At 42.0% G+C, this 12,913-nt stretch overlaps 1 protein-coding gene across 1 annotated transcript in view; it reads right to left on the bottom strand.

Moving 5' to 3' along the window:
- DPYD (dihydropyrimidine dehydrogenase) overlaps positions 1–12,913 on the bottom strand; it is a 3,292,815-nt gene that overhangs the window by 1,340,732 nt on the left and 1,939,170 nt on the right. The window contains exon 12 of the mRNA XM_086954704.1: positions 55–239. Within this exon, the coding sequence (XP_086810830.1) occupies positions 55–239 (185 nt within the window). The remainder of the gene's footprint in view (positions 1–54; positions 240–12,913) is intronic.

The following is a 12,913-nucleotide window of genomic DNA, read 5'->3' as shown; positions in this document are numbered from 1 at the left end:
TATGTCACTTTAAGTGGAAGTGTTTCCCACTGTCACTTGGTCACTGTACCGTACCTGAATGTACTTATGTATGTACCACGACGCCTGCTTGCCGTCATTCACGGACTCCACCGTTGTATTAGCCAGGCCTGCGATGTCTCCTCCTGCAAACACTCCCGGCTCGCTGGTTTCCATAGTTTCTGGATGGATGTCAGGAAGCCCCCATCTGTTAAACTTGATAGGTTCCATGGCCTCTTTCACTGCAATGAATTAAAAATCATGCATTGAAGCGACATCGTTTTAAAAAAACGCCGTCATGCTTTGGGTTGACGGATATTCTTAAACATAGCATTTTAATCGCATTTCAAACGCACCAGTGATAAAAACTCACGATCTCTGACAAGAAAATCATATTTTCTGCAAAATATTCAAGGGGACAGCAGTGTAGCAAGCTTTAATGTCCTTCGTGTCATGACGCAGAAATTCTTATTAGGGTGGATGCTAAAAGGGAACAACACTACATCAACATGCTTTGATTATTTGCCCCTATTGATTTTAAACAGTCATTTTAAATTTAAATTTAATATGGCACCCTGGTTTGTTGTTTTGGCCACCAATGTTCCGAAAATGCAAATTATTTTGAATAAGAGTATGTGATTGGTTTAAGCCATACATTTGGAATTGTACAGCTTTTCTACGTTTCTATTAACTACGCTGTACAACTAGCGCTCTTCATATGCAGCTCAGGGATGCCTTCCCCGAGGAATACAATGCAAGCGGATGCAAATTGCCAAGGTCAATTAAACTGATTCGGCCTCGCTGTCTCCTATTTAAAAGAAACATCCACTCGCATATTACAAGTACATTTCACCGCGAGTGCAGCTTAGAGACAGGTTGCAAACGTGTCCTGATATTCCTAGAATAGAACGACGCAGAACTCCGACTGTTCGGTAATGAAAGCTCACAGTACTGGAAACCATATATAGAAAAGAGAATTATCCGCAGGGCATAACCAATATTCTTCACAATGTTGCCCGAGGACAGTAAGAGAAACAAAGAAACTCAAGAGAGATTCATATAAAATATGAAGCCAGTGACCTCGTTTTTGGTTTGCTGAACACTTCTAGTGTCATTTATTAAATTAATAGAGACGAAACCGCAGCCTAGTTTTAAATGTATTTAGTATTGCTTGGTTAATGAAAACATGTGAAACATAAAACAATGTCTTTCGCTTCTACAGGTTTTTTTTCCAGTGAGGTGAAAAGTTCTAGAAGGCAGGCACCCCTGGCCAATCCTAGGGTGCTATCACTCCACCCCTGCAACAAACCACATTTACAGCTTTCTGGGACATTTTAACATGGCGACTTCAAGTGGTCTATGAAATGACATTCACTGGAACCTCAACTGACAAAGTTTCCTGATCCCTTACCACCAAAACCTCAAGGGGGAACCGCTCCTATGTTTGGCTCCAGAAGTCTGGCCTTCCTCTTGTGTCATTGTGGACTTCCAAAATCCAGGTGCAGTGTGAAGAATTCATTAGCAAATGCAGATCGCCCCATCCACCTTTTCTCAGGAACTGGAACAAACAGTTTTAATTCCTCTATTGTGTGGTAAGGCCTTTGATCCTCCTTCTGGCCAGAACATTTATAGCCTTGGTCCAATAGGAGAGGTAAATAATTTGAATATGATTTTGGGGGCCCCCTATACCATTCAATGTGCTCAATCACACTTGCATCCAAGAATAGAGTAATTTCTATTCTATGTACACATGTATGCTCTATAGGATTGGTGTTATCAGTGATGACATCAGTTTAATGGTATCATTAATGATGCCATTTAACATGTCATGAGTGATGTAACGTGAGAGGTTACAAGCAGTGCATGAGGAGGCCAAGTTATAGTCGGGCGCCACTGGAAATAGGCAGCATGGAGTACCAAATTATGTGTGCAATGTTGACAAAATTATGCAGCAAGAAAGGGAAAATTGTACGACCTATTGCTGCACATTTTGTGATAGTAATTTTGTAGTATTTTCACATGTCAATACTGACTCCGCAAATATATAACCTCGTTAGTACCAGTTTAACACCCACATGCAGTAATAAGCAATTGAGCCATGACCAGTCAACCTTTACTTAGGGCTTTCCACTGTGCAGCAACAATGGTCTCCGCAGTCTTAGTAAGATTTGATCCATTTAGTATTCAGACAAAATATTGAAAAAAATATATTGAGATGTGGAAATATCGAGGTGGAAATATTGTGATGCACAAATATCCTGTGCAAAAATAAAGCTGACAAGACTATCGGTATTGAGGTAAGTGATATAGTGATAAAAATATCTATTTTGTTAATATTGTTGTTAAAAACATCTATGTTGTTAATATCATTCAGCAAAATATTGTTGTTAATAATATCATCTGTAATTATTTTGATGTATTCTATTATATATTTTAATTTTACATGTTATAAATTGTTTGTATACTTATGTTAATGATTTTTAATATAGATTGTAAATATTTAGTTGTTATTAAGTTTAATCAAATAGTTTATTGTCGTTTTTAGTGCTGTCAGGGTTTTAGGGGGTTATAGGGGTAAAGGGTAGGACGTAAATTGATTAGAATTATTAATAATACATTTCTAAGTAATACCAATTTATGATTATTGATGGTAACTGTGTAATTAAAAAAATAAAGTTACATTAATGGTGCAGGTTTGGGGGTTTGTAGGGATATAGGATGGGATGCAATTCAATTATGATCAAATAATACATTTTTAATTATTTGTATTTAATAACTGATCATCAATTATGTAAATTGTGTAATTAATTTAATTTTTGTATTTATATTTTTGGGGTGGGTTGTGGAAATGGCATTTTTCACATGTCCCCCCCGGCCTCTCAGCAATGGCCCACAGGGTGTGGGCCCTGCTTGGGGCACCCAAAGTCGCTTTTCAACAGCCTTTCCATGGTGGTGGGACCTCCATGAACAGGCAGTCAGAAAGTGACATTGTTAGAAATGGGATTTCTGCTTGGCTAAAGCTTGCGCCAAAGCCAGGGAGAAACCAACACTCTAGTCACGGCAAGGAAGTTACACACTGAGGATAACCCCTGCTCACCCCTTTGGTAGCTTGGCACGAGCAGTGAGGCTTATCTCAGAGGCAATGTGTAAAGCGTTTATGCAACACACACACAGCAGCAACACACTAGGCACACCAAAAAAGAAACTCCACAAAAGGTCATATAAAATATAGCCTTTGTATTGTCATGAACACATTAGAACCATAATCACACATTTACACTGTGCCACCTGACACAGGCAATATTCACAGGGGATTATATACAGGACCAGGCCAATCGGGCCACGGTCAGAACCGTCAGAACAGGTAAGTAAATGCAAATATAAAACACAACCAGTAACTATTGGTACCAAAATGACCTAAGCATTATCATATTAGCCATAAAACCACACTAGGCCCAAACCTCATCAGCATAAACACATTACGCAATGGACCTCACCAGCATAAACAAGGTATGACAGATTGTCCTAGGCATCACATTAGGCCTAACCTTACGCATATGTCACATTATGCATAGACATCAAATTAGGCATACACCATGGCCAGAACATAGTGTATAAATCTCCTAAGCATAAACAAGGTATGCAATCACTGTAGGCAGGAACATTTAGGCATTGGTCATCACGTTAGGGCCTGGCGCCCTATCAACACTCGCAACTGACCCCCAGGCCAACTGGCCTTTCGCTGGGGCCTCCACTGCCCTATGTTCAGAAAGTCAAGGGGCTAAGGGGGACGTCACAAAGGGCCCCCTGGCTGCTTTTGGCAGCCATCACAGAGTTTGCACTAGTGCTAGGGAGAGGGGTGCAACTCACCCCTTCTTTTCTGACAGAGAATGGCCCCAAAATGTTGCAGCTGCATGCAACTGCGGCGCAGCTGTGAGTGAACCAAACCACTCGCACTACGGGGCCCTAGTGAACACTGACACGGCTCCAGGCACTGACAATGTGCCTCGGTGGAGCCAAAATTGGCCCCAAAGAGAAACTGGCACGGACTGTGCTTTGAGAGCCCCACGGGGGACTCTGTAATTAAAATTGACCAAAAAACAACAGGCTCTGCAACCCTCCCAACACGGTAACCCACCATGCGCTGAGAGTTACCAGGGGAGACGAGGCTGGCAGCAGTGTGAGGCACCTCTGATTCTCTCTCCACCACTGGTCTTACTCTTCCCTGTTGCTGCAGCCCGCGGGGCTCCCGTGACTTCCCCCTGGCTGCCCCTCGAGGTGTGGTAGGCTCCCGTCCTCCCTTTTTCAAGGCAGCAACATGCGGGGCTTCTCTCGTTGATACAGGAGCCCTTCCTTGCATCCAGCATGTGGTTGCCTGTTCTCTTCGCTGACTGCAGGCTTCCCTTCTTCCTACTTCCATAGCAGGCCCTGCCCTCAGTGAGGCGCGGGCCTGCCTGACTTCCGCTTTGGTGATCCCGGGTCGTGGTGGTGATTCAACGGCTTTTTTTCCTCCGGTGAAATGCGGGGTGGGCACCCGTCTTCCATCACGGCGCCAGTATGCGGGGTGGGCACCTGCTTTCCACCATGGCGCCAGCATGCAAGGTGGGCACCCATTTTTAGGGAGGCAAGTGCGGGGTGGGCACCCGCATATTAATGAAATTAAATTGTGAGGTGGACACCCGCCATGCTTAGAGAAGCCAAGAGCGGGGTGGGCACCCGCCAATGAAGCTTAAATGCGGGGTGGGCACCTGCCGTGCTTAAAGTTGCCAAGAGCGGGCTGGGCACCTGCCAATGAAGCATAAATGTAGGGTGGGCACCCGCCATGCTTAAAGACCAAAATGCGGGGTAAGCTCCCGCTCTACAGGCAACAAAGGGGAAACCCCATGCTGGGATTCCCTCCTCCCTCCTCCAGCCTCCATAAAAGCGAGTTACAAAGCACGCACACACCTCCTGCCAAAGGAGTGGGATTTTAGAGCTCCTCTTCTCGGCAAGGCTGAAGTCCTTCTTTTTGGGTCTGCAAATTAAATGAAAGCACTCAAATGGCGAAAGAATCTGCCAGGGGCCAGGGGATTAGCTGGGCCCAGGGAGGCCAGCACACAGGGTCCTCCAGCAGGGATGCAAGCCCCCATGGCTGTTCCTCCTGTACCCCAGCAGCAGAAAGCCCCCAGCACAGAACAGCACACTAGAACTGAATAACCTTCATGGGGTCACAGCCCCTCTTTTTATACACCCTTTTTCTATGTATAAAGTGCAGGGCATGGGGGAACCAGATGCAACTGGCTCATGGGGGAATTGGAGCACTTTGTTTTCCAAGCTCCTCTTCCCCTTTGTCAGGTGGGGGCTCGTCATCAGACACACCACAGGGGGGCGGAGTCAGCATTCACTAGGGCAGGCGCCATCCTATTCAGAGTCGGGGATTACCTCTCCCACTACTCTTAGCCCAGGTGTCCCATTCAGCCTAATGCTGAATCACCCTGCTCCTCCTGGAGCCACCCACACCACTCAACCACTGTCACTCAAAATCAGACATGCATTTAACATCAGGCAGGCAGACACATAGCACACAGAAATGCCAACTTCTAAAAGTGGTATTTCTCCACCAATCATCATAAATCTGCACACACCATTGCGCAGCATTTATTCTCACGAGTTCAAACATACTAAACTCTACCCTGCCGCTCTTCTCATACCAGGAACTACCACAGACACACTTATCCCCAATGCATTCCTATGGGAGGACAGGCCAATCTCACCACACGTACACAGAGAGTGCACACACTTTACACTGGAGCACAGTGTTAAAGTGCCCAGAGGTCTAAAATTACCAACACCAGGTTACAGGCAAGGCAAAAAGTTCAGGGGTGAACCTGCCAAAAAGGGCCAAGTCCAACACACATTGTGATCCTTACAGCGGTGCCTAAGTGGGCACTTCCTCCATACCGCCTGCCGTCCGATCGGGATCAATAGATCCTGTCAGAGATGGCGTTCTGTTCCTCGACAGTCAAGGGTACAACCACCTGCATCGATGACCTATGGGTGGCAGTAACATTGACACCAAAATTTGCCCCTTTTTTTATCTCTATTTACTGATGTTTGTAATATGTGATAGATTTTTAGTAAAAATAATTTTTTTTAATTGCTTACATTTTATGAGTAATTAAGTGGGTATGTTTTTAAAATATTTCCAGTTTATATGTTATGGTTTTTAATTTGTGTATGTGTATGTCTACACACACACACAAACACACATATATATATATGAGAACCCGGGGACAAGGTCAGGTACGAGGAAGACCAAGAGGCAGGGGCGTTCCAAAAGAAGACGTCTTAAAATCCAGCAAGGAAGAAATAAACAGAAAGCCCATGGGAAACAAACGCAGTGGCTACAGAAAGGCCAAGTAATGATGGACAAAGAAATGATAAGCAGAACTATCATTAACCTATCTGTGAGGTCTCTAAGTGATGCAGAAAAAACTACCCTTTGTTTGGGATTAACTTTTTGCCCTACGGAACTGTGCAACTACTCTTATACCAGAGTAGACATTTTTAAGTTTATACGTAAATTGAAGCTTAGAATATGGCACAGTCTGTACAATACCAGACCTCCCAATGTTACTAACAATAGGGGGGAGAGTTCAAACACACTACAACTGTCTGTAGGTGATAATGAAATGTTACAAACTGTGTATGAGCTGGGTGATGTTCAAACAGGAGGTGTAGGCGAATGGGGGACACAAGATCAGAATAGCATCCCGATGGACAGGCCAGCTTGTACCACTTTTAGACCTAAATCTGTCTTTTACCCGATCATTCTCCATGACAACATTGATACCTTTCACAAGGTAGAATCCAAGGAATTGACTAAACACAAGCAGAAAATAGAAGGAAATAGGAACCAAAACTTTAATTTGTCCAAATCACAAAGGGACTTTATTATCTCTCTGGCAGGGGATGAAAATGTCATCTTCAGACCGTCAGACAAGGGGGGTAACATAGTTCTATGGGGGAGAGAAATGTACATTGAGGAAGCTTGCAAACAACTGAATGATGGAGATTACTACTGTAAGAGCAACACCACAGAGTACAACCAAAGCATAACAAGTACTTGGGAAAAGCTTATAACCTGTCAAAAAGAAGGTTTACTCACATGGCAAGAGTTCTGCTATCTCAAAAAAGACTATCCTAAGTTACCCATTCTATACCTTCTCCCTAAGGTGCCTAAAGATCCCAGAAAACCCCCAGGGAGAGCTATTGTATCCTCCCTGGGGAGTATAAATGAAAATATCTCGAAATACATAGATCACTTTCTCAGGGAATATGTTACAACACTACCTTCACATATTGAGGAAACCAAGGATTTCCTTAATAAAATAGAAAACATCTCATGGGAAGAAGGGCTCACACTTATCACCATGGATTTGAGCTCGCTGTACACCATTATAGATCATGATCAAGGAATAGACGCATGCTTCCACTTTATGAAAGTTAGAGACATAGCGTACGTAGAGCACACGCACATGCTTGTGGAGATGATGAAGATATGCTTGCCTTAACAACAATATCTTCATGTTCAATGGTGATCTCTACAGGCAGGTGCGTGGAACGCGATGGTTTCTAGCTTTGGCCGAGCCTGGCGAATCTCTTTCTTGGGAAGTGGGAAGAAGAAATCCGCGGAGACAGTAGTCTAAGAGCAGATTTGAGTCTGGTTAAGGTCTGGATCCGTTACATCGATGATCTCTTAGTAGTATGGAGTGGGTCGGAACAGGAAGACAGAAACTTTGTTACCAAACTTAATATGAATCCCTATAACGTCAAACTAACTTCAAGTATGAGTTCCAGCAGTATAGAGTTTCTTGAAATCCTGGTCATGGTACATGAAGGGAAATTGACCACTCAACTATACAGAAAGGAAACCGCCGGCAACAGTCTCCTTCATGCCCTCAGTGCTCATCCGGATACCCTTAAGTGGAGTATACCGTACGGTGAGCTACTGAGGGCAAGAAAAAACTGTAGAACGGACATTCTTTTCGAGGCAGAACAGATTGACATGCTCATAAGATTCAGAGAATGCGGGTACCCGGAGTGGGTCCTGAACAAAGCTGTGAACAAAGTCAAGAACACACAGAGGGAAAGCACCCTAGAGAACAAACCCAAAAAACCCGAAATAGAACCAGTCACCAGAGTTATCACCACATTTAACCAGGTCTCTAACAAAGTACGGAAAGTGTTGGCTGATAACTGGAAAATACTGAAAGCTGACAACATCATAGGCCCAAGAATTGGTGAAAGACCCTTAGTTCCATACCGTAGGGGCAGAAACCTGAGGGATATTCTGATGAAGGGGGATATCTCAACCACAGGCAGTCAGAGTGTTCACAATCTTAAAGGGTTTTACCCATGTGGCCACTGCAGGACATGCAAATCAAGCCATATGGTAAAAGAGGTGGAAATACCAGGCCCAGGGAAGAATTCAGTATAGGACAATTCCTGACATTCAGTACTAACTATGCAGTCTACGTCTTGGAATGCCCTTGCCGATTAAGATATGTGGGTAGCATTGTTTGTATGGTCAAGAAACAGGTACAAGAACACCTCCATGCTATTACCAACAGAGACTTACACTATCCCATTGCACGCCATTTCCAAACTGAACACAAGTCTAACAATGCCCTCTTGAAATATTATGCCATTGAACAGGTGTATATAGGCAAGAGAGTAGGTAACAGAGAACTGCCCTTAAGAAAAAAAGAATCCAAGTGATTATGAAGCTCGAGACCATATTCCCGGGGGGGCACAATTTAGACGAAGAATTAGCCACCCACCTCCATGAAAACTAAGCAGTTTTTTGTGCTACTAGGATGTGTGTAGTTTTATGTTCTAAATACTGTAAGATATTGCATATGGTTTTAGCACATTGTTTTTAAATAACTTGTTTCTCTCTTTGTATATTTGTTTCAGGAGGAAAGGAAGGGACCTTTTCACCCTGACTTTTGAATATGCACGGGTACCCTACCCTTTTCTTCATTGGATTGAAACCTCACATTTAGAAAGATAAGAGACTCTCTATTTAGGGATGGGCACTTTTATATTATGTTAATTAATTATTGAACTGTTTTGGACTTCGGATCTTGAAGTTTTGTTCTGGGGGCTCCGCATAATACGGCCATGTGGTGATGATATACTGCCTGCTTTGTTTTGTGGTCAAGACGAGAGTAATAGGGCACTAGTCCTTAGATCAGAAAATGGGCGGTAAATGGGGTAACGGCACTAGACCGTGAGTATAGACACCCATCACATGTAGCTGGTATACCAGGCCTGCACGTTTACGCACGTTAGTTACTTTCCTGAAAATTGATTCCCATACGTAGCGTATTTAGTTTTACCCACGTAATAGGAACAGTCCGTGTATTCAAGAGTAGAGGTTTTTCTTCACTCAATTTGCATTTAATATTATTTGCGATATGATACAGGCAGGGAATAGCATATTACTGTACCCATATGTTTTATGATTCTGATAACATTTAAGATCACATGTATAACATATTTACCGTTTACAATTGTAATCTACTTCTTCCAAGATGGCGACCACATTTCAAGCCATTTTAGGCAGCAATGCAGTGCCTCTTTTGTGTTGATTGTTTATTTAAGCACGTCCGTGAATACGTAATGTATCGTGTGACCAAGACACCGCCGGGTGTCGAAACGCGTAGCGGTATCATGGATTAAACCTGGTGATTATCACTTTCCCTCTGAGTGCGCATTTTTCATTTTCTGAACTTGGAACATTGTGTACCGGCTTGGGTTTCTGCCAGAATTGCGCCAACTGACGATGGGATTGATCCCAGAAGGACCCACATCTTGGAAAGTATATATATATATATTTATATATATACACACACATACACAAACACATATATATATATATATATATATTTGTTACAATATTAAACTTTACAAAAACATTGTACATTCTAATATAAATTACAATTAATATTTTAAATACATTTTTAAATAAACATACACACATAACTATGTGTAGTTTTTTAAAATAGGTATTACATTTATCAATATTTTTGTGACTTTTTAAATATATATTTAATTTACATTATATTTTTGTTAAATCTTAACATATTTAATGATTACTATTTTCAACTATATGTTAAAAACTATATTTTTGTGATAAATATTAGTGTACAACAATATTTTTTTAATTTACGTTATAAATATAGGAAAACAAGATTTTTGTGCTTGATATTTTTGACATAATATTTATATACCACGATATTTGTAGTTTCGATATTTTGTCAGTGAACTAATCGGTTTGAGCTGGCAACACCTTTTTTTTGTTAAAATCTGTAAATAATGTAGCAGATGATGGATTATGAGGCAAACTCATAACTGTGCAGAAAATTCAGCAGAATCTCTTAATTCCAATGTCCCTGGTTACAAATAGTTCAGTTGACTATAACTGATGTTGTTAGTTAATGTTTATTTCAGAATTTTCATTACATAAAACATACAATAATGTGTTAAACATTTCTATTTAAAGAAATTAACAAGCACATGTTAATTAACATTTGTTAAAATCTGTTAAAATCTGACAGCAATCTATGCAATCATAGTAAACAAAGAAGCAAGAATGTAGCTATCATTGGCAAATTATGTGAACCATTCAGAGAAAAGTGTCAAGTTAGTTACCAATGCAATTGCTATGTTCCCTACATGCTGACTGGATGTTCAGAGTTAATAAAGAATTTAGTGTAGGGATTAAAATAGTCACGTCAAGTGTTAGCTAAAAATGTTTAGCTAATCTGTCGAAGAACTAGCCAGAGGAGAGTATGTATAACATTTAGGCAAACTAGAAAAATTACTCGCCAGGCAGCTCGCTTCTGTCAGGCTACAGTGTTAGCATGCAAGATAAAAACAAGAGGAAATAATTCAAAAATAGGCTGTAGCACCCGCCAGGCTAGTCTGGTGTGCACTGAAAGTGCTAGTGCAAATAATATGGGTTCATAAATAATGTACAGTTAATCAAGGTTTTGAAAAGTCAGTTAAAAGAAATAAAACAATCTGAAAGGTTCTGAGACTGGCTAGGAGAGAGCTTCTAAGCTTAACATATAGTATGACATCAAAGCCAGTCAAACAGATCATCATGACTTAAAAATGTTCTTTCCTCAGCATCCCTATCACCAATAGATACTTACCTAAAGTATCCTCAGTGTGAGTAGATGTGATTCCCTTCAATACCCTTAGAGCTTCCGGGTGGTGTCTCATGCCTAACTGGTTGCACAGTGAGTGAATCCATTTGCTTCTGGGCTTAGTGTAGACAGGGCAGAAGAAAAATAATTTTTTGATTGGACGACTGGCTACACATTGGACAAATGTCACTAGGGTCAAGACTCCTGCCAGTGTTCAACGTACACGTGAATGACCCTATTTCCAGGGTGCCATATCAAAACCTGCAATACAATGATGTTGCCAACTGCTGCTGAGGGATGTCTAGAAAGTCTTCATATTGGGGGCTATCCTTAATAAGGAGAAACTGGTCTGTCAGTCTATCTAAGGTGAAGATTTTATGGAGACCGGCTAGGATATGCTCCCAGTAGAGAGATTTCAACTGGTTCTTTGAGAATGGGTTTAGGGTACTTGTATTGACCCAGAAGGATCATAGGTCCAGCTTTATAAACCAAGAATGGACAAAGTAAGAAGTCTGTCAAGCACCAGCTCCTTACCCAGTATAAAAGTGGTCCTGCCAGGCAATTTGTTCTCTCCTTTTCAGTGCCACACTGAGGAACATAGGTACTAGGAAAGTGCTCATAAGAAGGCGTAGGAGTGAACAGATAAAATTATTTTCACTTAAGGTGAGTGGATCGATGTTTGCCTGGCCCCAGATTTCAGCCCCATATAAGGCCTCTGATTGAACCTTTAGTTTGTATGTCTCTGTAGCAGGAAAATGGGGCTCTAGATAGTTTTGTAGATGGCACTGCCTTTCACTTCCGGACATGAGGAGACCACAAAGCCATGCTATCCAGCATAATACCCAGGTATTCAAATCTGTACTCTTGCTCCAGTTCCCATTTTCCTGGGCCAGGGCATTACTATAAGATTTATGGGGCCTAATTACCATAATTTCAGTTTTTGTTACATTAATCTCCTGAGCTATACAGAAGATCTAAATCTTTCCAGCAGTTGCTGCAGTCCCCTAGGAGTCTGAGAGATTGAGAGGGTGTTGTCTGCTAATAAGAGGGCAGGGACAGTAACCCCTACTAATTTGGGAGCGTCTATATTATCTTGGTGAAAAGCCGCAATGACATTGTAACCAAAAAGGGAAAAGAGAATAGAGGACAGTACACACTCCTGTCTCACCCCTCTGCATATTGGGTTTTGGTCTGCGAATTATCCCTAAGGACCACAATGCACTTTGGTCTTGGTGTTCCTTATTACTTGTCCAATGAGCCCTTCAGGAACACCTGGGCTCTTTAATGAAGTCCATAGCAATCCTCCGGGGACTAACTCAAAGGCTGCTTTGAGGCCAACAAATGCTATGTAGTCACTGTGGTGCTAACTTTGGGTCTAACCCAAGGCAGACAGGGAGACAGAATTTCAAAATCCTTGATCCAGTCATTCAATTATCCTAGCAGCTGTTTCACGTACATCTTCTTCAAAATGCCCAAGAGGCTTATTGGCCTAAAGCTGCCCGGGCTCTTCCTGTCTCCCTTTTTAGAAATGGAGATTATCACCGCTCTTTTCCAATCAGGGCTCCCAATGCTTTGTTAAAACCTTTAATGTAAGGGGCCCAAACTGGTAAGTTGTGGCGTAATAGTTCTCAAAGGATTTTTTCTGGACTTAGTGCCGTGCCCAGTTTAATCACAGCAATTGCTCTCTCAGTTTCATCACAAGTGTAAATCTAAAAGGG

This window comes from Lissotriton vulgaris, chromosome 1_1, assembly GCF_964263255.1.
Source record: "Lissotriton vulgaris chromosome 1_1, aLisVul1.2, whole genome shotgun sequence".
Classification (NCBI taxonomy): domain Eukaryota; kingdom Metazoa; phylum Chordata; class Amphibia; order Caudata; family Salamandridae; genus Lissotriton; species Lissotriton vulgaris.
This window is presented reverse-complemented; position numbering and strand designations above follow the sequence as displayed.